Source organism: Lactuca virosa, chromosome 5 (genome assembly GCF_052849685.1).
Source record: "Lactuca virosa cultivar CGN04683 chromosome 5, Lactuca_virosa_CGN04683_v6, whole genome shotgun sequence".
NCBI lineage: Eukaryota > Viridiplantae > Streptophyta > Magnoliopsida > Asterales > Asteraceae > Lactuca > Lactuca virosa.
In genome coordinates, this window is record NC_136430.1 from 53,447,890 (window position 1) to 53,475,043 (window position 27,154).

The 27,154-nt window shown below is 39.1% G+C and overlaps 1 protein-coding gene across 1 annotated transcript in view; it reads right to left on the minus strand.

Moving 5' to 3' along the window:
- Positions 1 to 340: 340 nt before the first annotated feature.
- The window catches only part of LOC145111259 (uncharacterized), a 30,706-nt gene continuing 3,892 nt past the window's right edge, over positions 341 to 27,154 (minus strand). Inside the window, exons 2-4 of the mRNA XM_079047555.1 lie at positions 983 to 1,128; positions 732 to 917; positions 341 to 628 (exon numbers count right to left, since the gene is read on the minus strand). Of these exons, the coding sequence (XP_078903681.1) occupies positions 341 to 628; positions 732 to 917; positions 983 to 1,128 (620 nt within the window). The remainder of the gene's footprint in view (positions 629 to 731; positions 918 to 982; positions 1,129 to 27,154) is intronic.

The window sequence follows — 27,154 nt, forward strand, 5'->3', positions numbered from 1 at the left end:
ATGTTTCATTACTATTCAATTGTTATGATACTGTACATGAAGTCACTCCATCCGCCCCCAGACGTTTCCACCGTTCTGGTTTGGGGGTGTGACATATAATGACAAAATAGACATACCTGAGGAACATGTTCGGGTGCAAGAAATTTGGTTGGGCATGGTAACTTTTGCCACATCACTCTACAATTAATGGTTCAATTTTGTGTTTGTACACTTCCGTCCATGTAACTAGCCAATATCATGGGTGGATCCACTCCTCCAACTCAGAAATATTCTTTGCTCCATGTCCAATTTTGTCCTATATTGCACTTATTGTATGTGAGCATAACATGCCTGTAATTTCTCAATGCCTACATGTATAAGTTTTTTCATCCAAATTAACAATAAACGGATCACCCCATTGACCAGTGACTTGAGTTTTGGCCCCATTGAAATTACACTTGTTCTTTTGTGCTTGTTTTTTCATATCATCAAGTAAAGTAGTGGCAGTTGGTGTAACTGGAGCATGCCATCTATCAATCTCTTTTTGAACATTGCAAATTCTCTTCATAAAATAATCTCTAATGAACTCCAAAACATATATGATTGGTTTATCCCTACCACCTTGCAATTTTGCGTTGAGAACCTCACACTAGTTATTCAACAACATGTTAGTATTTGCCCTCCCTGTTAAGTTAAGTAATACAATCAGAATAAAATGGTTGAATATGTAGTAGTCAATCATAAGCTTTGACATTGATTTCTTTTAGCTCTTCCAAAGCATTCTCAAAATTCCTCATAGTAGTAGCAGTTGCACAGTTCCACACATAATATTTGAGCTCTTTATCCATCCATTGTCTTTTCAAATTCTCTTGAATATGTCTCAAACAAAACCTATGATCAGCTTGACGGAAAAGTTTGGAAATTATAGGAATGATTCCCTAATGATTTCAAAAACTAGTTTACTAAATAAGAAATTATAAAAATTAAATTGTAAAATATATACCTTCTGGCTATCTGATATGAAAGAGAAGTTTGAAATAGCATAAAGATCTAGATCATCACCAAGTTGTTCCAAAAACCATGTCCATGAATGTGTGGTTTCATTTTCAACAAGTGGATATGCAAGAGGGTATATCCCATTATTGGAATCTACCCCAACATTTATCAAAATTTTCCCTGGATAGGGGATTTTCTTGAAAGTACCATCCAACCCTATAAAATTCCTCTGATTAGCCTTAAAACCTAACTTTAAGGCTCCTGTAACATCTTGTTTTGAAAAAGATTCTTATTTTGGGATTATGGACAATAATAGGATCGAGTAAAGGCCTTGGGCTTCAAGGGAATAGGGTTTAGACCCTATTGGATATTAATAATATTGGTTATATGATCTAAGCCCTTGGGTTGTGTTTTGGAGTCAAAGGGTAAAATGGGAAAAGTTATATGTTGGGCTTCTTGCATGGATTATGGTTTTTAGTTCGACATGTGTTAATCTAAAATCTATTAGATAAAAGTGTGGGTGTAACGACCCCAAAAATAATAAGGTAAAAATTTCATTTTTAGTTTAACCGGAAACACGGGTTATCTTTTTGCAAACATTCAAAGGTATATCTTAATAAAACAGTTATCAGAGTACAATCCCGAAATCATCAAGTTGCGGAAATATGGGTGGATGCACTGCGATCAAGCCGGACCCTTCCCTTTCGAACCAGAAGTACCTGAAACCATAACCATAAAAACCATAAGCACAAAGCTTAGTGAGTTCGCCAAATACCACATACCATATATATCACTGGGCCTAGACCGCATATTGGGCCCAACCCACTATAATGGGCCCATCCCTGCCAAAGCAATGGGCCCAGACCAACATACAAATGCAAGAGTCACAGAGACAACTAGCACCCTACACGACATACAATGGGCCTAGCCCTTCCTGATCCATAGGCCCGACCCAACATACAAATGGGCCTAGCCCAACATACAAATGGGCCGACATTGGTGCCTTTGACCCACGGGTACAATGAGGAGACTCACCTCAATCCAAGATAACCGAAACACATGCGTGCTGCACTCGAGATCCTCACACTGAACACAACCAAATTATCCCTAGTTAATAATTAAGACAATTCCCAAAATCCAAGGTCCAATCTATATTTTATTTTTCCAATAGGTAAAAGACCATTTTACCCTTCCCATATATGGTCCTATAACCCATGGCCCAACCTCCAAAACTCCCAAAATGGACTTTTCGGGAGTACGCCCCGCGTACCAGAAGTGTACGCCCCGCATACTGCCCGCCGCTGCACAACGTATGAGTCACTGAAGCTTAATACGTGGAATCCATGCATTACACTGAGCGTATGCCTACGTACGCCCAACATACTCATCAGAGGGACAAAACTCATATTAACCTCTTAAAGGTTAAGACCAAAACGTCCAAACACATATCTGACCCTTAAGGGGTGTCTTAAGTCATAAAGTTCCTGACTTTATGACTTTGCATGGACTAATGGGGCTCAAATCACAATCCAAGCTTCCTAACTTCATAAAAAGGTCACCAATTCTTGCTTGGAAGGATAATACTCCTCAAGATCCAAACTTTATGACTTAATGACCTCAACAAGGACTAAATATGAGGCTCAAAGGTTCTAGAGTAACTTCTACTCACAAAATCCAAAATCATGGGACCAAAACATGATAAATTACCACCCTAACTAGATCTATGAGAGAAAGTCATCAAGATTAAAACGTTATACCTCCAGAAGCTAGATCAAGAAGAACAAGGCCTGGATCTTTAAGCTCCAAGCTAACCAACACTTCTCTAATAAGCTCCTTCCTCTTCGGTGTGTACCAAAAACACTCCAAATCACTCAAAAGCCTCAAGAATGCTCAAATGAAGGCTAGGGTTTTGATTTTAAGGTTAATGTTGATGGAGGCTGAAGATAGTAGGGTTTTGGACATAAGTTAAGGCCTTTAAATAGGGTCCATAACTAGAGATGCAAGCGGATCGGGTATTACCCGCTACGTGTAGGGATCCGACCCGAACAGATCGGGTATTCCCCGTCTTATCGGATAACGGTTCGGGGATGGGGATTCAATTTCTTACCCGAAACGGGGATGGGGCGGGGATGGATATACTATTATCCGCCCCATTTAAGACCCGTTATATATATATATATATATATATATATATATATATATATATATATATATATATATATATATATATATATATATATATATATATATATATATATATATTAAACTTAACAGAAATCGAGTTTTATTAAATACATATTTAAGTTATCGAGGTATAGGGAATTGAACAGATTAGAATGTGTATGCCTCTTCGATTAAGAGTGTGACTCTTCGATTAAGAATACATAAACTTTAATAGGCAAGCTCCAACAAATAAGAATATGTCAACGTTAACGTTAGCAGAAGTTGCAACAAATAAGAATCTGGAAACTTTAAATAGCAAAGTGGTGGGTCCAAACATTTACTCAAGAATCCATGTTTAAAAAAAAGCTGTTTATTTACTAAAAATCTTTAAATTTCAATATTTTAAAACAATTTTATATTTAAAATATGGAGAATAAAGTGATTTTTGTAATTATTTTTACATTTTATATTTCCATGTCCTTTTAAAACCAAAACTTTATTGTTAAACGGGTATCCATCGGGTTCACCGAACCCGACGGGGATTATTCACCCTAAACCGTCGGGTATTTGGTGGGGCAGGGCGGGGATGGGTGTGGAGATCGGAGGTCGGGTTTAGGGAAGGGGATTACAGTCTCTGCTAATATCCGCCCCCGTTTGCATCCCTATTCATATCTCTAAATTAGGGTTTGCACCTGACTGGAGTATGCCCACCGTACTCCAAGGGCCATCCGCGATCATCCATCCTAGTACGCCTGTCATACTCCCTGTATGCCCATCGTACTAGTCTTAGCCCTAAAACCACCAAACTTCCGAAGTCCATAACTTATTCGTTCTAAGTCTGATTTCGACGATCCTTATATCCACGGAAAGGTAATGAGAAGCTCTACAATCCTATAAACTCTCATTTTCATTAAGACATTTCGAACTTAAATCCAAAATTCATAAAAGGCTCGAACTATCACTTTAAAGTTATACCCTTGGGCTCCCAAGCACAAATCGAAATCTCGAATCTCTTACTCTACATTATCCACATCCAAATGGGTCTAAATCTATCTTTCCCCAAGGACCAAAGCCTTATGATAACTGATCTTCGGGTCACAAACTTGAATCAGGAAACGATTCGAAACAGGGTGTTTTAGTGGGACTCATCAATACCTTTTCGTGGATATAAATATCAAAGAAAAGGGAGTTGAAATGAAGAAGTTATGGTTGTTTGAAGTTGAGGTGGATTTGGGTGAAAAGTCCTGGCCACGGCGTGGGGATCAGATCCCATGGTGTGGTGATCACTCAGGCCCAAGCCCATGATTTTTTTAGGGTTTTCAACGTATTTAAAATTAATGTTCCATATTTTTGGGCATTTTATCAGCCTCTATCATCTATAGAATCCCTTGGGAGAAACCCTAGCATCCACCTTCAATATTTGAACTTCTCCTCTCTACTCCCTCCTCTTTTGGATGCTTTTTATGTTGTTTTGATGGAGCTTAAAGATCAAGAAGGCTCTTTTGGTTTAAAGGAATGATGCTTCAAGTTTGGATCCATCAAAGACACTACAGTTTATACCATTGTGAGTATAAAGTTCCAATCTTGCTATCTAGTTCATTAGATCTTGTCATTTGGGGTTTTTTTGGCACTTTTGGTCCATTTTATGAGTGATCTTGTAACTGATTGGAATACAACATATTTTTATCAGTTTGGAATGTTTCTTGGACCCCATAGACTAGGAAAGTTATGATCTTTTGCCTTCCCTTTTAGCCATGCAAGTTATCTTGGTCCTTTATGCCATTTTGGTGTAATAAACTTTAGATCTTGAAAGATTTTGGCATTATTATGGATAAATTTGGAAACTTTATCCATCTAGACATCTTGATGATTCATATCTGAAAGTTGGAGACTTGGACTTAATGGATTAAGTTGAGAAAGATGCATTTTGGGTCCCTTTGAGACTTAAAATCTAGATCTTGGTGGTTTGGACCTTCCTAATGGATAAAGTTAGAAACTTTATCCACTAAGACCTTGGAAAGGATTAGATCTGAGATTTGGAGATCTTGGAATCGAAATAAAATGGATTAAGTAATTTGAGCTATTCAGACCAGTCCCCACCGTGGGCTTTAGGCTTCAACGGCGTGGCAACTGTTTTGGCATTTTATGCATACGACGTGGTTAAGGAAGGCCACGACGTGGAGGGATGCTAATTGGCAGTTTTGACTTTAACTTTGACCGTTAACTTTTTTGACCAGTTTGACTTTTGGTCAAACTTGAGTAGAATTGAGCATTTGGCTAAGGATTTGTTTCGATTTGGATTTAGGGAGACTGGGTTGGATGTTTTGTTGTTGAGGTAGCTGTTGGGCTTTTGTTGAATACTTCAAGTGAATCTCTACATTTTAATCATGGGTCAAAGGCACCAATGCCGACCTATTGGATTATGTTTGTAGGATGATTGTTGTCTTTGTGACACATGTTGATATGCCTGTATGTGCTTGTTGTCTTTATGATTCTTGCTGATATGCATGTATTCTTATGTATATGGGTGAAATAGACATGGGGGTTGTTATAGACCCGATATGGCTACATGTTGTTATATGGAGTCATTATGGACTTGGAGTTGATTCGGACTCGAGGGTTATTACCGACCCGACACAGCTACATGTTGTTATATGGAGTCATTACGGACCCGTGGTTGATATGGCCCCATGGTTTGTTATGGACCCGACACAACTACATGTTGTTATATATATATATATATATATATATATATATATATATATATGGTATTTTGTGGAACTCACTAAGATTTGTGCTTACGGTTTATGTTTAAAATGTTTTCATATACTACTGGTTTCAAAAGGAAGGGCTTAGCTTGATCGAACTGCATGTAACATCCCAAAAATTCAGATAAAATTTTCATTTTAAATTCATTCCAATAGTACGATAATCACATCAAATATTCGAAAGTATATCGTAGTAAAATATTATCACAGTACAAATCCCAAAATCACGTGATGCAGAAAAACATAGGTGAATACAGTGCGATCAGGTCGGACCCTTCATTTTCGAGCTGGAAGTACCTAAAACATACACCGAAAACGTAAGCACAAAGCTTAGTGAGTTCCCCCAAAATACCCAATACCATACATATATAACAGTAAAAAACATATTGGGTCTATTTCACCCCATTCAATATCTTTCAACCGGTATTGGGTCTATTTCACCCTTTCGGTATCTTTCAACCGGTATCGGGTCTATTTCACCCCCTTTGGTATCTTTCAACCGGTACTGGGTCTATTTCACCCCCTTCGTATCTTTCAACCGGTATCTGGTCTATTTCACCCCTACCACTAACACATATAATCCTAACAATAAGAGTCGTAGAGATATCAAGCAGATACATGCATAGCAGGTAATTGTCATGAAGACAATCATCATACTACAAACATAATCTAGTGGGTCGGCATTGGTGCCTTCGACCCACGGCTACAGTGAAGGAAACTAACCTCAGACTGAAAATATCAAATCACACTCAGGCTGCTGACTTGTGAAATCCTCTCACTAAATCACAAGTAAAGAATCCCTAATTAGAAATCAGGTCAATAATCCAACTCGCGCGTCTAAACCCTAAATCCCGACTTTAAAGATAAAACAGTTGCTTAATCCTTGCCTTATTGGGCCTAACCCACCAAGGCCCAAATACAATTAGCCCTCCAGCCCAGAAGATAGACAATATCCAAAATGGGCCCAAGATCAAGAAGGCCCACCACTAAAAAGCTTCCGGCCCAACAAAAGACCAAGTCCCTAAGTCCGAAATGGCCCAAGGCTAAAAAGCCCAAAATCCTCTCTAGTGAGTAAGTTCAGTGTACGAACAGTACGCCCGTCGTACTCTCGACCCTCACATAGTTGGGACCTCAAACGCATATGCGCAGCGTACATCTAGGTATGCCCGACGTACGTTGCAGCTAGCCAAATCCTACTTCTAAGGTCTTAATCAGTTAAGACCTAACGTCTAATTTTAGATATAAGCTTATTAAAGCGTATTAAGCCATAAACTTGCAAAATTTATGCTTTTGCATGTCTTAATGGGACTCAAACCTTGGATTTAGACTTATATCTCCCTTAAGTGGTCACCAACCCATGCATGGTTGAGTTCTAACCTCCAAGATACAAACTTTATGACTTAATGCACTCCTAAGAGCCCAAAAGGACAACTTAAATGGTTTGTAGTCGTCATACTCCACGAGACCAAAGTTATGGGACCAAAATATGCTAAGTTCTTCCCTAAACTTAAATCTAGACTTAGAATGAGCAAGTTTCAGACTTTATACCTCCGATGAGTTAGAAATGATGAACAACCTCTGGATCTACAAGCTCCTTCTTGTCCAATGCTTCTCCTCAATCCTTCTTCTTCTTCAAGATCAAAAAAAGAACACCCAAAAACTCTTAGTAAGCTCAAGAATACTCTCAATATGGCTAGGGTTTCGAGATTAGCTAAAAAGGCAATGGAGGCTGATAAAGTGAAGGACTTGAGGAGCTTAATGAGCTTAAATAGGGTGCAAAACCTAAAAATTAGGGTTTTCCCCTGGCTTGCGTACGCCCTGCATACGCATGGGACATCCCTGCTTCACGCATGCATAGGAGTATGCCGTGCGAACCTCGTGTACGACCAGTGTACTCAAGTCTGGTCCATGGATAATCGAAATAATTGGCAAAAGTTTTTACCTGGCGATTCGGGCATTACAATTCTCCCCCACTTGAATCAGACTTCATCCTCGAAGTCCACTTCCGCAAATAACCTAGGGTAATGCTCCCTCATCTCTTCTTCAGGCTCCCACGTCCACTCAGAACCCTTCAGGTGCTGCCACTGCACCTTCACCAATCCCATAACCTTGTTCCTCAAGGTTTTTGTCTTCCGGTCAAGGATCGCCACCAATCTCTCGGTGTAGTTCAGGCGGTCATCCACTTGAATATCCTCCAACGGAACCACTGCGGAATCATCAACCAAACACTTCCGCAATTGAGAGACATGGAAAGTACTGTGGATCTGATTGAGCTCCTCCAGAAGATCTAAACGATGTGCCACCTAACCCACCCGGGCTAAAACCCTAAAAGGATCGATGTATCTGGGGCCTAGCTTTCCACGCTTCCTGAATCAGATGACACCTTTCAAAGGTGACACCTTTAGGAGTACCATATCCCCAACATGGAACTCCAAGTCTAATTGGCGTCTGTCTGTCTAGCTCTTCTTCCGAATCTACACTATCTGAAGCCTACCACGAAACTGTTGAATCATATCGGACGTCTTGAGTACCACCTCGGCACTCTGCATGACCCACTAAACGACCTCACCCCAACATATCGGGGTCCTACACTTCCTCCCATAAAGCATCTTAAAAAGAGGTCGATCAATGTTGGCATGATAGCTGTTGTTATATGAAAATTCCACTAATCGAAGATACGTATCCCAACTACCGCCAAAATCCAGAACGCATGCCCACAACATATCCTCCAATGTATGGATGATCCGCTCACTCTGACCATCTGTGGGTGAAAAGTCGTGCTGAAGTACAGACGAGTACCCAACTCCTCGTGGAATATCTTCCAGAATCTCAAAGTGAACCGAACATCCCTATCTGAGACCACAAAAACCGGCACCCAATGACGTGCCACAACATCCTGAATGTAGATGTCTGTCGACTTCTCTGCAGAGATACTCTCCTGGATCGGGATAAAATGTGCTCTCTAAGTCAATCGATCCACGATGACCCATATCGAATCCACTCTGTGCACCGTCCAAGGAAGTTTAGTGATAAAATCCATCGTAATCTCTTCTCATTTCCAAACGGGAATATCCAACGGCTCCATTTTATTGTGGGGTCATTATTGCATGCCCTTGACTTTCCTAAAAGTCAAGCACCTCTCCACATACCATGCCATATTTCGCTTCATACATTGCCATCAATAATCTAGCCAGATATCTCTATAGATCTTTGTCGCTTCGGGATGAATACAAGAATCTCGACTTGTGCGCCTCTTCCATCAAAACCTGCCGCACACCACCCCTATACGGAGCCCACACCCTCCAATGGAGAGTCAATAACCCATAACTATCATAATCGAAGGAAGCCACCTGTCCCACAATGCGCTCACTCTTCCGGTGCTCTTCCTTCATATCCTCAATATGAGCCTCTCGAATCGGCTATAATAATAGGGTAATCATTGTCATCCTCAAACATAAATCCCTGATAGAATCCGCGACCGCCTTGCGGCTGAGAGCACCAGCCACCACGTTGGGCTTCCCAGGGTGATAAAGGATCTCACAATCATAATCTTTCACCACATCCAACCATCTACGCTGCCTCATGTTCAGATTTGGCTGATCCATCAAATACCTCAGACTCTTGTGATCAGTGTAGATAGTACAGCAGACCCCGTAGAGGTAATGTCGCCAAATCTTAAGGGCAAACACCACTGCCCCGAACTACAGATCGTGTGTATGATAATTCGCCTCATGAGCCTTCAACTGCTTCGAGGTGTATGCAGTCACATGACCCCGCTGCATCAACACTGCACATAACTCGTGATCGAAGCATCACAATATAACACGAAGTCCTCAACCCCCTCTAGCAGGGTCAGAATTGGTGCCTCACATAATTTCTATCTCAAGGTCTCAAAAGTTTCCTGTTGCTCAGGCCCCCAATGAAATGTGATAGTCTTCTTTGTCAGCTTGGCCAAAGGAACCGCTATCTTGGAGAAATCCTTAATGAGTCTCTGATAGTAACCTGCCAATCCAAGGAAACTCCGAATCTTAGATGGATACCTCGGAACTTCCCATGTCACTCACACTTGTAGAACTTCGCATATAAGCTCTCCCTCCTCAGAGTCTCCAATACCTCCCTCAGGTGCTCCTCATGCTGCTCCCGGGTCTTCGAATAAACCACGATATAATCAATAAACACAATCACAGACCGATCCAACATGGGCCTACATACGCGATTCATAAGGTCCATGAATGCGGCTGGAGCATTGGTGAGCCTGAAAGGAATCACCACGAACTCGTAATGACCATAACGAGTTCAGAAGGTCGTCTTCTGCATGTCCTCCTACCTGAACCTCATTTGGTGGCAACTCGAACGCAGATCAATCTTGGAGAACCAAGATGGGCCCTGAAGTTGATCAAATAAATCATCGATCCTTGCGAGTGGGTAACGGTTCTTCACCGTTAGCTTATTCAGCTACCGATAGTCAATACATATCCGATGCGTCCCATCTTTTTTTCTTGAAAAATAAGATCGGAGTTCCCCATGGTGAACTACTTGGCCAAATAAATCCCTTGTATAATAGCTCCTGCAGCTGCGTAGACAACTCCTGCATCTCTGTAGGTGCTAACCAATAAGGTGCTTTGGCTATCGGAGCCGCACCTAGAACCAAGTCAATTTGAAACTCCACCTGCCTCTCCGGAGGCACTCCTAGTGAATCCTTCGGGAACACATCTAGGTATTCCCAAACAATTGGTACATTATCAATGGTGACATCACCCTTCTCCCGGGTATCCCTCACATAGGCCACAAACTTAGAACATCCCTGCTGAGGATAATGCCTGGCCCTGGCTACCGAATAGAGAGCCGGCCCACGTTGAGCACCCTCACCGTGGATCACCAACTCTCCCCCACTTGGGGTCCTAACATGTACCAACTAAATCCCACAATCAATCATCGCCCCATTGGGGCTCAAACAATCCATCCCCATAATGACCTTGCTCTCGCGCAGGGGAATTAGAACCAAATCAATCGGATACGGATCATTGAATATCTACAGGGTGCATCCCCGGTGAACCCTCGACACTCGCACCGGGTGGTCATCAACAATCTTAACCTCTAGCGGATAATCCAACTCTCCCAGAATATCATCAAATCTCTTGCTAAGCGCAAGTGATACAAAAGATCGGGTAGCCCTCGAATCGAATAGGACCATTGTAGGAATACCATTCACAAGGAATGACCATAAACAACAATAAAACATATAAGCATTACAAAAATACAAATAAGAAGATAAAGAGAAGATACATACCAGTGACCACATCGGGTGTTGCACGAGCCTCCTCGACTGTCAGCTGAAATGCCCTGCTCCGAACAACTGGCGCATCCGCCTTGCCCTGGAAGCCATCTGTGATCCTTAGAGTCGTCGAAGCATGTGCTACTACTGGTCCTCTTGATGATAAACTTGGGCAGTTGGCCTTCTTGTGGCCCCTCTGATTGCAATGGAAGCAAATCAAATTTGATGTCTGGGTGGTGGTGGTAGTAACAGTGTAATTATTGGGTTATGAGCATAACATCATTCCTACGGTTTTCATGCAACCCTAATTACTTTGATCTAGTTTTTTCTAATTTGAATATACAATATTGAATACAAAAGAAATAAACCCTAGCAACTAGCATATAATTCGAAATTGACATATGATTAGGGTTAGAAACATTACCTTGATTGTTATGTAGAAATAACAATCACAATCCTTCTTGATCTTGACTTCTGAAAGCCTAGTGCCCCAAGTGTTGCACCTCTAATGGAGTCACAAACACTCAATGCAAAAGAAGACTTGGAGAGAAGGATTTTTGGCCACCTTAGGGTTTTACAAAGCTTGGGCGAAAATCTCCTTGTATGGGGTCCTTTATATAGCTGTGGCTGTTAGGGTTTTTAGGTGGAAACCCAAATACCTAACTTAGACAACAAGCATCCCATGGACTCTTTCCTTAGAGCCCTTGCACGAAATCATATGGGCTTCCCTATAAATTTCGTCCACTCCACTCTATGGAGTCTGTCACACCCCCAAACCAGAACGGCGGAAACGTTCGGGGGTGGAGGACGTCATGCTCAGTATCATAACCATAGTGAAGAAAGTAAACACAACCATCATAAACATAATTTAAAAGGTTACATCGTTTCAAAAGTACATGTTTACAAATAAATTACATATGATGTCAAAATATAGCAAAAATAATCTGCGCCTTAGCGTATTGACGTCAGAAATCTTGTGATTACCTGTATTACTGATTACCTGAGAATACAAGTTGTTTTAAAATAGTATCAGCATAAAGCTGGTGAGTTCATAAGCAATTTATGAATGAAGAGTGAAAGTTGTTTCCTTAAAGTTTGTTGCAAGTTTGTTTCCAGAAAATCCAATATTTTCTAAAAGTTTCATTGTAGTCTTATCTGAACCGAGACTTAGTATATGTAAGTAAATCGTCATACTTATGTGTGGTTTTATATTTAAATAAAACTCCTTTGTGTAAAATCTTAGAATTTTCGTGAACTGTATGTTTTGTTAATTCCCCATGTGAGATGTTATAACCATGCTAAAGACTCGTGGGCCTCGTATACGACGTTCTTCAGGCGTCGGAATGTTATGACATTTGTCACCCCAACCTGCCGGTCTAGCTGTTGCAAGCAGCTTAGGTGCGGGTTTGTCAGACCCAGTATAGATCTATACACAAGTATCACGCTCTCTCTCCAAGAGATTCTGATTATAACTACAGGACTTTTTTGTGGTACTTAAGAGTACCCCGAAGGAGAATGTCTCACAAATTTATTCATTAACAAGTTCACATAGCGTGTAATGAAATACTTGTTTTGTAAATTGATTATGTTACTGTTTTTCTTTGTTAAATGGAGTGCTCAAACTATACCTATTATAGTTTATCAAAAGTGTTGTATGTTTGAATGAAACCTTGTTATGCATGTCTTTGTATTTCAGTCAAATGACATTGAAAATACTAAGTGTAAATCGTACACACCTTGCTCAGCATGTTACAAGGTGTGAATAGCTCTTAAACATGTTTTTGACAGTTTTACCCTTAACTGTCCCTGATTTAGAATATTTATACAAAAATCATCGTAACTCAAAAACTGCATCCGTAAACTCGGAGAGTTTGGAAAAAGAGGCTAATGTGTTCATAAATTTTCCAATAATTTTTGGTGGTCTCAAACCAGTTTAAAAATGTTCATCTTCACCACCTGCTCCGATTTTGTTACTGCAGTGATAGATAGTTTTGTAAAAATCACCATAAATTGTAGAAACATCTTATGGAGATGTGAAAGTAGTCATTTTAAAGGTATAAACCTGAAATATTTTCATATTAAACAGTTTTGAAAAATATTAAGTTTAAGTTTGCTAAAACAGTTTGTGAACAGGTCACAACTTTTCTGTTGTAAGCTGTCAAGTTAAGTTTTGAATATGTTTTGGTATTTTAACTTGTATTCCTCCCATGAAAACTAAATAAAACTAGAAAATTTAGGGTAATGAACTCACCTTGATTGATTTCTATATGAGTGGAAAGTTGAAGTCGAGGAGTATCAAGTCAAGAACACTTGATGAACACGTGAAAGCTTGGATGATCCTAAGAACGATTCTTTGGTGTTAAAATGTGTGTAGATGATCCAAGAGTGTTAGGAAAATATGGAATAACACTTGAGTTTAGATGAAATACTTACCAAAAAGTGAGGTAGTAGCTCAATAACACTTCCAAAAAGTGGCTGGAAGTAGAGAGAAAAAGAAGCTCTTTTGGTGGTTTGAGAAGTGTAAAAGTGTTTGAAGGTGATCAAAGTAAGCCAAGAAATCCTCCAGGGATTTCTTTATGTAGATGTTGCTGGAGCAATTTGCAAGATTGATAGGATGTTTTCCTTGGTTTGTGTGATGTGGATAAGGTTGAGCTAATGAGGAGGTGACACATGGAAGGCAAGTGGGCACACTTGACCCACTTGTGGTGTAGAATACTCTTCTTAATACAAATAATTATTTATAATTAATAATTCATTCAAAAATGAATAAAATATGAGTTTAGGGAGTTTAAAATGGTAAAAATATGAATTTGGTGAAAAATCCCCGTCAAAAACATCAAAAACGGGATTAATAGGCGAAAGTAGTCGAAAACCGGGAATTAGGAGGGAATCTGCGAGGTTCGGTCCTTAGGAAATGAGGACCGAGAGAAGGAACAAGGGAACCAGAGGGAAGGCTTGGGCCCGAAGGTGACAGGACCGAAATGGACCGAAGGCTCGGTTCATTTCGGTTGTAGGAGGTTTCGGTTCTGACTTCGGTTCACAAGAGGTTCGGTCCGAGAGGCTATGTTCGGTCCTGAAGAGGGACCTTCGGTCCTGAGGAGATGGGTTCGGCTCTGAGAAGCTTCGGTCCTCTTAAGGTGTTTCGCTTCTTAGGGTTTCGCTTCCAATAGGGTTCGGTTCTTAAGAAGGGTTTCGGTCATAAATGGCTGATTTTCAAGTTAACTTCCCCTTTTGAGCGGTTTTTGGCCAAGTTAAGGGTTGGGATGACTCGGATGATTATAAAAAGTTGAGAGAGATTTTGAGAGAGATTTGGGAGAGATTTGGGAGATATTTGGGAGAGATTCATTTTTAGTCAATATTATTGTATCGCCCCGCAATGCAAGGTTCGTGAACCCCGCTATGCTTAGTTTATGATCATTTTAAGTCCCCAAAAGGGTCCATAGTCGTGTTTTGATGCATCTAACTCCCTTTTTAGGGTTTTACATTGCTAAACACGTAAAATATCCGAAACACTTGAATTCTTGGCATACCAATACACAATTTTATAGAATAACTTTTAACATTCAAGTATTGGTTAAGTTTGACTGTTTTGACTCGTTGAATTTGACTTTGACTTGTTGACTTTGACTTTGGCTTGAATTTGACGGTTGTCACAGAGTCCATCAGCGCATTTATGCAACTATCAATGATTTGCATAACAGTCCCCAATTATTTAATCAGTCTCTTTTGACCACCAAATTAATTCCAAATTAATTTCTGATCAATACTAATTAAATAATATGATTTCCAAATAATATATTAATCTTGTAATATATTAATAAAACCATTTTGAGTATGAATTTATTATTCACATAATAAATTCTAGTCTCTCTCCTCTTGTCATCCTATCAAGTTGCATGAGTGAGGGCAACCCAAAAGGACCATGCTCATAATCGGGTCAAGTACATACCAAAATAGTTATGAGCTTAGACACCTAATCCAACAGTAATCCCTGTTAAAATGCCCTGTCTTGCTGCACTTGTAGCAACCCGAACCACCTACTCTACAGACCCCATCATGTGCCCTGCCGCACCTACCACCGCAGCCCCGACTCTATTGGCCCTTCGATCTAGAATTGAAGCCCATGGGTTTCTTCGCCGGAGCCGCAGTCGTCTGCCCATGCTATGCCTTCCTCTTACCTATATTCTCCAAATTAATCTTCGCTCCTAGGCCCTGGATATCATGTCGTCTAGAGTTGGGCAAGCGGAAAACCTAACGAACTTCCTGATATCATGTCTCAACATTTCATGGTACCGGGTCTTCCATATATCCTCATCTACAGCGTACTGGGGTACCACTAAAGCTCTCTCTCGGAATTGGTGGTGATCTCTGCCACGGTCTCAGTCGTCTGTCTCATATCCAGAAACTGTTGGATTAGGTGTCTAAACCCATAACTATAATTGATATGTACTTGACCCGAGAGTAGCATTGTCCATTTTGGTTGCCTCACCAGAGCAATTTAATAGGATGGACTTTTGAGAAGAGGTTATTTATGATTTATTAATGTATTATAAGTTCAAATATATTAATATGAAATCATGTTATTTAATTAGTATTGATCAAGAATTAATTTGGAATTAATTTAGTGATCAAAAGAGACTAATTAAATTAACGGGGACTGATTATGTAAATCAGTGATATATATATATATATATATATATATATATATATATATATATATATATTGTTTGGGCTATTTATCCATGATGGGCTAAGTTTATGTAGGTATCCATGATAAGTTAGCCCACATGAAATATGGATCATAACCCAAGTGTATGGATTAGGGTTTACCCATGACTCTTGGATTCCTACACAATATATATGACACCCCTTTGGCCTAAAATGGGTTGAACATGTATTCTTGGAGAAGCATAGCCGAATTTTAGTGCTCCATATATTCTCTCAAAATTCCTCAATTTGTTTATGGTGTTTGTGAACCATTTGAGGCATCACATTTAAGGTGCTAATTTCTTAAAGGCCAAAACGACAAGCTACAACAAAGAGTTAATTCTATAACTCAATTCTATGTTGTTTATTTCAATTGTATGCTATTTGTAGGCTTCATGCTTTGGAAACAATATTGCATATATAATTAGAGAAAACATAGATCCAAAGCAATTAGGGTTGTATGTGCACCATAGGATGTTGTAGTATACAAAACTCAACAGTGGTATCAGAGCCAAGGATTGTTTTCTGTTATATTTGATGCTTGCTATTTTTCAAAATTGAAAAAAATCGATTTTCTGGCCTCTGACTGATGAACTCGCCGAGTCCACTGGCTCACTCGATGAGTCCACTCAGTAAAAGGACAACTCGACGAGTCATGATCATGCATTAGACGAGTTGATGCCTCTGGTTGCAGAATTTTGAGTTTTTGGCCAAAATTGGTTTAGGATCATTACCACAAAATGTTTTGTATCATAAAAAAATATATTTTCTAATTTGCTAATGATGATCCTCTTCCAATTAGAAGATAATTGTCAAAGTTTTAAGTTAATTGTTGGTTATATGATAAACAAAGTTGCTTGTAAATTGTTGATATGAATTATCTTGCCTTATGAGTTAAATTATATCAATCCTAGATTATATGATAATTCTATTTGTTAAAATTGATCTAATTTTTTTAATGACTTCCATAGCTTGTCCTCAAGTTATGGAACATGAAAAGTTTCATCCATTAAAATAACATTAACTCATAGTTATGGAGTTCAAGAGTCTTGGATAGTTACAAATTTGCCATCAAAATTTTGGAACTCAAAGGTTTTAAGGAGTTACACAATGTGTCATAAAATTTGGAACTCAAAGGTTTTCCAAGAGTTACAAAACTTGCCCTTAAGTTTTGGTATTTGAAAAGTCTCAAATTATGAAAACATTAACTCTAGTAATTTAAAAGATTCAAAAGACGCAACTATTGGGTTTATAACTTAAAAATTAATTAAAAAGTTTTAATTTTGAATTTTTAATAACCTAGATGCCTTGAATAGTTCAATTACGCCCTATGGACTTTATTAAATTGATTAAAGTTTTTAATTAAGAGAGAAGTTTAATAAATCCATAATAACATGGATTAAGATTAATTAAATTAAGAGTATAATTTATTAATAGATTAAACCACCTAGTATTTTAAATGTTTAAAATACACCCTTATACTATATAAAATTAAAAGTCTAATATACTATATATATGTATAATTTAAAAAGTCAGTCTTACCGTTAGTAGGTCTCATTCACGAAGTCGATCTATAAGGGGGTATAAGGTTATTGCCTATAAAATGGTGGTTTAATGGGTGTCCACTCTCACCCACCGCTTCCTTGACTGGTGGAGGGTCGTTAGCCGAACGGGTAGGATAGAACATTAATTCTCATTAAAAGTATAATGAAAATACCAAGTAACTAAACACTTATAAATTCCAATCTTAGTTACTTAGGAAAACTGTGAATTTGGTGCTAACCCATGAAATTGCACTTTGCACCTTGTTAAGTCGTTAGTGGAGCGTTTGTGGTTAACCAACACACTAATTTGGGACTAACAGTGTGTGGCAAAGGGTACCTTGATGTTAATCATAGATCAATGGAGCATGTATGGTTAATCAACACATTGATTAGGTGATCTGTAACAATAAGAGTGCCAAGCACATTTGCATGGTTATTCACACCTTGTTTGTGATCCTCGGCATCCCAGTCACAAACTTGCAAGGCACAATCGAGATTTAAACATGCCATTGAAAAGTTCAATGAATCTCAAAGGATCTAGGAATTTCAATTCATTTAAAACTTAATAATCAATTTTGTTTTTCATAGTGTAAATTGGTAAATCGTTATTTACCTACCTTCAAATATTTTGCAATTGGATTACGGCATCCCTCTTCCGAATTGTAGAATATTGTGTTGGGTCCTAGCCTTAATATTTCATTTGGGTGTTATATTAAGGACTTAAATCAACCAACTTGAATTTCTCCCTTGTAGATGTTTAGTTTTGACAACTATGGTCTTTCCGAATCTTTTGAATATAAATTTCCTTATAAAGATGAAATTCCACAAGACGATCGAGGCGAAAGATTAATCCCTTTTTGTGTTGTAGTGGAACTTCTCTTTCTCCACCTCCTCCAATAATTCTCCCCGACCCACAAGTTCAAAGACTTGAAAAGTTCAAGGTCACTCAAGTCCTATTGGCTAGAAAACACCAAGATGGAAGGTCTGTGTGTGCACATGTCTTGGAGATGAAGTCAGACATTGACAGGCTGATAATGTTGGGTTTCGTTGTTTCAAGGAAGTTGGCTGTTGACATGGTTCTTCAATCACTTCCTAAGTCATATAGCGGGTTATTTAAGGACTATTATATGGGAGATCACGACATTACCCTTATTGATCTAACATATTTACATTTAACTCCCTTTTTAGGGTTTTACATTGCTAAACACGTAAAATATCCGAAACACTTGAATTCTTGGCATACCAATACACAATTTTATAGAATAACTTTTAACATACAAGTATTAGTTAAGTTTGACCGTTTTGACTCGTTAACTTTGACTTTGACTTGTTGACTTTAACTTTGGCTTGAATCTGACGGTTGTCACATTATCCCCCCGTTAGAAGGAATTTCGTCCCGAAATTTGCATTTTGAGTGGGACTTCAAGAATTGGGGAATAGATGTGGGTACTTTTGTTTCATTTGGTCCTCACGTTCACAAGTAAATTCGGGTCCTCGCTTGGCATTCCAGCGAACCTTTATGATGGGAATGCAACTTTGTTCGTCGATTTCACCTCTTGGTCAAGTTCCTCTACAAAGTGGAGGTTCTCGTTGATCTCAATTTCTTCCATAGGAATGACGAGGGTCTCATCAGACAAACATTTCTTCAGATTCCTGTGGTAATCGTAGCTTGTATGCCACCGGGCCAATCCTGGCAAGGATTTCGAATGGCCCGATATACCTTGGATTTAGTTTCCCATGTTTTTCCAAAATGTATAAACCCCTTCCAAGGTGATACTTTCATAAGTACTCGATCCCCAACATGGAATTCGAAAGGTTTCCGTCTCTTATCTACATAGCTCTTTTGTCGGTCTAGCGAAGCCTTCATTCTTTCTCGAATTTGGACGATCTTTTCGGTTGTTTCCCTTATGATCTCCGGGCCAGTGAGTGCACTGTTAGGGACTTGCCCTCTTGCTAGTTGTGTATCGCCCACCTCAGCCAAACACAGGGGTTATCTGTGATGGGTTTTGAGCATTCTAACACTCCTATGGTGTACATGCAACCCTAGAAACCTTGGATCTATGTTTGACTAAGATACATGCAAATAATTATTTTTCCAAGGTTCTTATCCTAACTAGCATGGCATGGGATACTTGAATCAAATAAAACTAGTAGAATTACTTACCTTGTAGTAGTAGTTGATTGCTTGGAGTTTGAGAGCCTAACACCAATAATGTGGATGCCTCAAATGGAAGTCACAAATCACCACAAACGTGGAAACTTGAGAGAATAGTCACAAACTTCTTGAAATCGGCCCTCTTGGTTTACACACATCAACTCGTGCTATTTCAAGAACCAAAGCCTCCTTTATATAGTGTGGTGGATTAGGGTTACATCCATGTAAACCCTAATACCCATGTCTTTTCATTTCCATGAGATCCATGGGTTAAAGCTCCATGGAGTATCCATGGACTTTCCATGCAAGCCTAGCCCATTCCAAATAAGCATTAGCCCACACTATATAAATACAAGAGACCATATTTAATTAGTCATACTTTTGATCTCTAAATTAATTCTAAATTAATTATAGATCAACACTAATTAAATAATATGATTTTATATTAATATATTAGATCTTATAATATATTAATAAATCATAACTTATACTATTCTCAAAAGATTATACGTAAATTGTTCGGGTGAAGTGCAACCCAAATGGACCATGCCGGGTCGGGTCAAGTACATACCAAATATAGTTATGGACTTAGACACTATCTCCAACAGTCTCCCACTTGGATAAGTCTAATAACTATAGTTGCAAGTATGACTTCAGGAATCGATCAGCAATCGTAGCTCTTAAAACTCTGTTGAACTATGAAGCGCCATTTTAGATAAGTGATCATATAATCCTCTGTTCTAGATATCAGCCGGACAAATACATGGAACATGGTCTTGCTTATTGTCCAACATTTTTTTCCCGATTTCCGATTTGTTTGACATAGAACTTAACTGAACACATCAATTTAGTTCTGACCGGGCCCGGTACATAGGTCAAAACAAAATCATCGAGGGGCCCAGATATCGCTTCTAATCCTAGAAGGAACAGATAAACTTCGACTCATATGTTTGCTCTACTACTTGTTGAATTACACACAAAAGCACGGTTTATAATATCGAGTAACCAATACGTTTTCGTGCAATCAAATGCATAACCAACTCATAGGCAACAAATCATATCTCTAGGTTTGAAGACTTATATGATATTACCGTCTCACGATCACTCGAGATAAATTCCATGAAGTGATACAAGTGAGCGTGGGTTGAATCCAATACTCAGAACATATGAGCACTAATGAGTGGTGTAGCCCCGCTTTGTCTAACATCTTAGACCTCTACAAGCCAACCCATGACAGTCTTGATTCATATCTACTTCCAACATATGACCGACTGTGGAGAGTTTGAATAATATAATATAAACCATAACATAATTATTCTGGAAGTCAAAACATGCAAAAAGAAATAATAGTAAACGATTGACAAGAGATAGCAACACTTTACTCATAAATAACAGCTTTTATTTATCATCAAATGTCAATTACATTTTACAAATTTCAAGATTATCTAACTACTAAAACTAATATCATCCTTCAGCCCTATGCTCCGAGCATGCTGGAGATGCTTAGCCCGAGTCAGTCCTTTCGTGAGGGGATCTGCTGGGTTCTCATCCGATGATACCCTCTTTGCCACGAGGATTCCTTCTTCTATTCGATGTCTAATGAAGTGATATTTTCTGTCAATGTGTCTGGGTCTCCCATGATCTCTTGGTTCCTTGGCTAAGGCAACCGCACTATTGCTGTCACCGAAAATCTCCATTGGCTCCTTTATAGCTGGTACAACTCCAAGGTCTCCGATGAAGTTCTTTAGCCATATAGCCTCCTTTGCTGCCTCACTTGCTGCTATATACTCTGATTCACAAGTGGAATCAGCCACTGTCTCCTGCTTGGAACTTTTCCAAGTAATTGCCCCTCCATTTAGAGTAAAGACCCAGCCCGACTGAGAGCGGAAATTATCCCTGTCAGTCTGAAAGCTAGCATCACTGTACCCTACAACTCTCAAGTCCTCACTGCCACCGAGGGTAAGGACCCAGTCCTTAGTCCTCCATAGGTACTTGAGGATATTCTTTACCGCAGTCCAGTGTGCCTTGCCAGGGTTCCCCTGATACCTGCTAACCATGCTCAAAGCAAAGGCTACATCAGGTCGAGTACACATAATAGCATACATGATCGATCTTACAGCTGAAGCATAAGGTATTCGACTCATTTCTGCTATCTCAGCCTCAGTACTAGGGCTTTGTGTCTTACTCAATCTGTCGTTACTCTGGATGGGTAACTCTCCTTTCTTGGAGTTATGCATGTTGAACCTTTTCAACACTTTGTCCACATAGGTGCTTTGACTAAGTCCAATTAGTCTTTTACTCCTGTTTCTCAAAATCCTTATCCCTAGGATATAGGCAGCTTCTCCAAGGTCCTTCATAGCGAAACACTTCCCAAGCCAGGACTTTACTTCCTGCAGGGTTGGGATGTCATTTCCTATGAGTAGTATGTCATCCACATACAGTACCAAAAAGCTGACTATACTCCCACTAGCCTTGATATAGACACAAGACTCATCTTCACTCCTTGAAAAGCCAAATTCTTTGATTTTCTCATCAAAGCAAAGATTCCATATGCGAGGTGCCTGTTTTAATCCATAGATGGATTTCTCGAGCTTACACACTCTACTGGGGTACTCTGTACTGACAAAACCCTCTGGATGAACCATGTAAACATCTTCAGCCAACTTTCCATTAAGGAAAGCGGTTTTGACATCCATTTGCCATATTTCATAATCATGAAATGCAGCAATGGCTAACAGAACCCTAATAGACTTAATCTTGGCCACTGCTGAAAAGGTCTCATCATAATCAACTCCCGAAGTTTGAGAATAACCCTTTGCAACCAGTCGTGCCTTATAAGTGTGTACATTACCATCCATGTCGGTCTTCTTCTTGAAGATCCATTTGCACCCAACTATCTTACGATCAGGTACATTGTCAACCAAGTTCCAAACTTGATTGTCATACATGGACTGTATCTCGCTATCCATAGCCTCTTTCCATTTAGCAGCCTCAGGGCCTGCCATGGCTTCCGTGTAGCTGTTACGCTCATCCAGATTTACCAGTGTGTTATCACTGATAAGTGTCTCACCTTCTACAGTAATATGAAAACCATAATAATGCTCAGGTGCATTCCTAACTCTGGTGGAACGCCTCAGAGGTATAGATTCTTCAGTCGGCTCAACAGGAGTTTCCTCCTCAGGTTGAGGGCTAGGGTTTGAGGTTCCTTCACCACTTGACTCTTGAATTTCCTCAAGGTCAATTTGCCTCCCACTGTCTCCTTGGCTCATGAATTCTCTCTCTCTTGAAAGAATCCTCTTCTTGCTACAAAGACCACATTATCACTGGGTCTGTAGAAGATGTAACCAAAGGATTTCTGTGGGTAGCCGATGAAAATACACCTTTCGCTTCGGGGTTCGAGCTTATCGTGAGTCTCGCGTCTCACGAAAGCCTCGCAACCCCAAATCTTGATGTGGTCTAGATTAGGAACTTTTCCAGTCCACACCTCGTGAGGTGTTTTGGCAACCTTCTTTGTAGGGACTAGATTAAGGATATGGGCGGCAGTCTCTAAGGAATACCCCCAAAATGAGATTGGTAGCGAAGCTCGACTCATCATGGAACGAACCATGTCCAACAAGGTCCGATTGCGCCTCTCAGCTACACCATTCAACTGTGGTGTCCTAGGAGGTGTCAATTGTGAGACAATCCCACATTCCTTAAGATAGTCAAGGAACTCGGTACTAAGATACTCACCACCACGATCGGATCGAAGCATCTTAATGTTCCTGCCCAACTGATTCTCCACTTCTTGCTTAAACTCTTTGAATTTCTCAAATGTTTCTGACTTATGCTTGATTAGGTAGACATATCCATATCTACTAAAATCATCAGTAAAAGTCACATAGAACCGATTAGCATCTCTTGTGGCGGTTCTGAAGGGTCCACACACATCCGTGTGTATGAGGTCCAACAAACCTTTACCCCTAGCACAAGTGCCAGTAAAAGGTGACTTTGTCATTTTACCAAGCAAACAAGATTCACAACTATCATCTGACTTTAGGTCAAATGACTCCAAGACTCCATCCTTTTGGAGTTGTCCTATGCGTTTCTTGCTTACATGTCCAAGACGACAATGCCATAAGGATGCTTTATCTAAGCTAGTGGAAGAGTTAATACACAATACATTATTTCCTAGATTATCTATAACAGATACAGTTTCATACACGCCATCACAAGGTAATGCTTTAAAATAAAGAACATTGTTAAAGAAAGCATCAATACTACCATTATTATTATCAAAATAAAAGGTAAAACCTGGTTTATACAATGCATGAAAGGAAATAACATTTCTTGCCATTTCTGGCGAATAATAACATTTATTCAAATCTAATGTAAACCCACTATTTAGCACTAAGGAATAAACTCCGATCTTGGTGACAGGTGAAGCTTTCCTGTTTCCCATGATCAAGTTTATCTTTCCCTGCTCCACATTCTCACTTCTTTTTAGTCCCTGCAAATCACAACATATGTGAATACCACAACCTGTATCAAGGACCCAAGACTTAGAATGAGGTGAGTTATTAGACAATATAATGTATATACCTGCATGGTTGGGTTTTACTTTCCCATCCTTCAAATCTTGCTGGTACTTTGGGCAGTTTCGCTTCCAGTGCGACTTTTCATGGCAATAGAAGCATTCAGCCTCATTAGGGTTAGCAGAAGGAGTGACAAAACCTTTCTTGGTTTTGCTTGAAGAGGAGCCTTCAAGGGTCTTACCCTTGGTACCCTTAGAAGGGTTCTTTCTCTTCTTCCCTTTGCCATGCCCGATTGCCAAGACATTGGCCGCAGTTGGAGTAGGAGTAGGAGTAGTAACAACCGACTTACCCTTTATACCACTTTCGGCGGTCTTCAAGAGTCCTTGAAGTTTGCTGAGGGTGACTTCTTCCTTGTTCATGTGACATGTCATGCGGAATTGATCATAACACAATGGCAAGGAGTGCAAAATGATGTCTATTGCTAACTCCTCAGGGAAGTTCACATTCAGCTTCAGTAAACGGTCCACATACCTTTGCATTTTCTTCATGTAGCCCGTGATGGGTTCACCATCCTTCATTCGGGTTGTTATCATGGAGGAGATTATTTCATATCGCTCTTGACGAGCACTTTGATGGTAGCGGTCCATCAAGTCCTGGTGCATCTCAAAAGGATAATAGTCCTCATAGGACTTTTGGAGCTCGACTGTCATGGTGGCCATCATGATGCATGCCACTTTTGTAGCATCTCTTTCATGTACCTCATATTCAGCAAGCTCTTCAAGAGTAGCAGTTGGCTCGGGTACCTTCAGCTCCTTGTCGAGAACATATTCTTTGTTCTCATACCGAGTGACCATCCTGATGTTTCTGATCCAATCTGTAAAGTTGGACCCATCAAAGATGACTCTCCCACAAAGATTCATGAGAGAGAAGGAGCTAGTAGGGTTTGAGCCAGAAGCATTGTTATTGTAAGACATCTGAAAAGAAGAGGGAATAGATTAGATTAGATATAGAGATAGTCCTTAACAAAACACCCAAATGTAATATTAAGGCTAGGACCCAACACAATATTTTATAACTTAGAAGAGGGATGCCGTAATCTAAGCTATAAGATATTTGAAGGTAGGTGAATGACGATTCACAAATTTCCACCATGAAAAACGAAATATTTAATTAGGTTTTAATTGGTTTAGAAACTCCTAGATTCTTTGAGATTCATTGAAGTTTCTTCAATGGCATGTTTCAATCTCGAGTGTGCCCTTCAAGTTTTGTGACTGGGATGCCGAGGATCACAAAACAAGGTGTGAAGTAACCATGCAAATTACTTGGTACCCTTAATGTATTACCCCTCAATCGATGTGCCAATTAACCACACACGCTCCATCGATACTACGATAAAAATTAAGTCACCCTTTACCTACCTTGTTAAGTTCAAGTTAGTGTGCCGGTTAACCACACACGCTCCACTAACGACTTAAATAAAGTGTAAAGTGTAATTTCATGGATTAGCACCTTATTCACATTTTCCTAAAATAACTAAGATTGGGAATTCAATAAAGTTTAGTTACTTTAGTATTATCATTATACTTTTAATGAGAATTTATAAGTCCTTGTCGTACCCGTTCGACTAACGACCCTCCACCGATCAAGGAAGCGGTGGGTGAGAGTGGACACCCATTAAGTTGCCATTTTATAGGCAACAACCTTATACCCCCCTTATAGACCGGCTTCGTGAATGAGGCGTACTAGCGGTAAGACGACTGGATCTTATACATATATAAATATTATTAAACTTATAATATTATAAAGTATAAGGGTTGAATTTTAACTTTTAAAATTCTAGGGGTTGGAACTAAAGTTTTTAATATGACTTTACATGTTCCAAAACTTGAGGGCAAGTTTTGTAAACTTTCAAGACTTTTCATTTCTCATAACTTATGAGTTAATGGTTATTAAAAATGAAGACTCTTCATTTTTTGTAACATATGTGTTCTTGTAATGGTTATTTATAAATGTGACTTTTGGTTATCCATAACTTAAGAAGTAGTTATGGACTCCATTAAAACACATAAAGATCAAGAATTAATCTAATCAATTATTAGCACATAATTTCTATGATCTTCTAAACTCATATGTTTATGAATGTTCATATCAAAAAATTTCAAGAATCGTAAGTAGATATACAAAACTTGAAATTTTGATACGAGATTTTGAACAAAACTTCGATTTACAAGTTTTTTTTTTGTTTTTTTTTTGCATCAAGTATCAAATAAACAAACCAGGCTCTGATACCACTAATGGGTTTTGAGCATTCTAACACTCCTATGGTGTACATGCAACCCTAGAAACCTTGGATCTATGTTTGACTAAGATACATGCAAATAAATATTTTTCCAAGGTTCTTATCCTAACTAGCATGGCATGGGATACTTGAATCAAATAAAACTAGTAGAATTACTTACCTTGTAGTAGTAGTTGATTGCTTGGAGTTTGAGAGCCTGACACCAATAATGTGGATGCCTCAAATGGAAGTCACAAATCACCACAAACTTGGAAACTTGAGAGAATAGTCACAAACTTCTTGAAATCGGCCCTCTTGGTTTACACACATCAACTCGTGCTATTTCAAGAACCAAAGTCTCCTTTATATAGTGTGATGGATTAGGGTTACATCCATGTAAACCCTAATACCCATGTCTTTTCATTTCCAGGAGATCCATGGGTTAAAGCTCCATGGAGTATCCATGGACTTTCCATGCAAGCCTAGCCCATTCCAAATAAGCATTAGCCCACACTATATAAATACAAGAGCCCATATTTAATTAGTCATACTTTTGATCTCTAAATTAATTCTAAATTAATTATAGATCAACACTAATTAAATAAAATGATTTTATATTAATATATTAGATCTTATAATATATTAATAAATCATAACTTATACTATTCTCAAAAGATTATACGTAAATTGTTCGGGTGAAGTGTAACCCAAATGGACCATGCCGGGTCGGGTCAAGTACATACCAAATATAGTTATGGACTTAGACACTATCTCC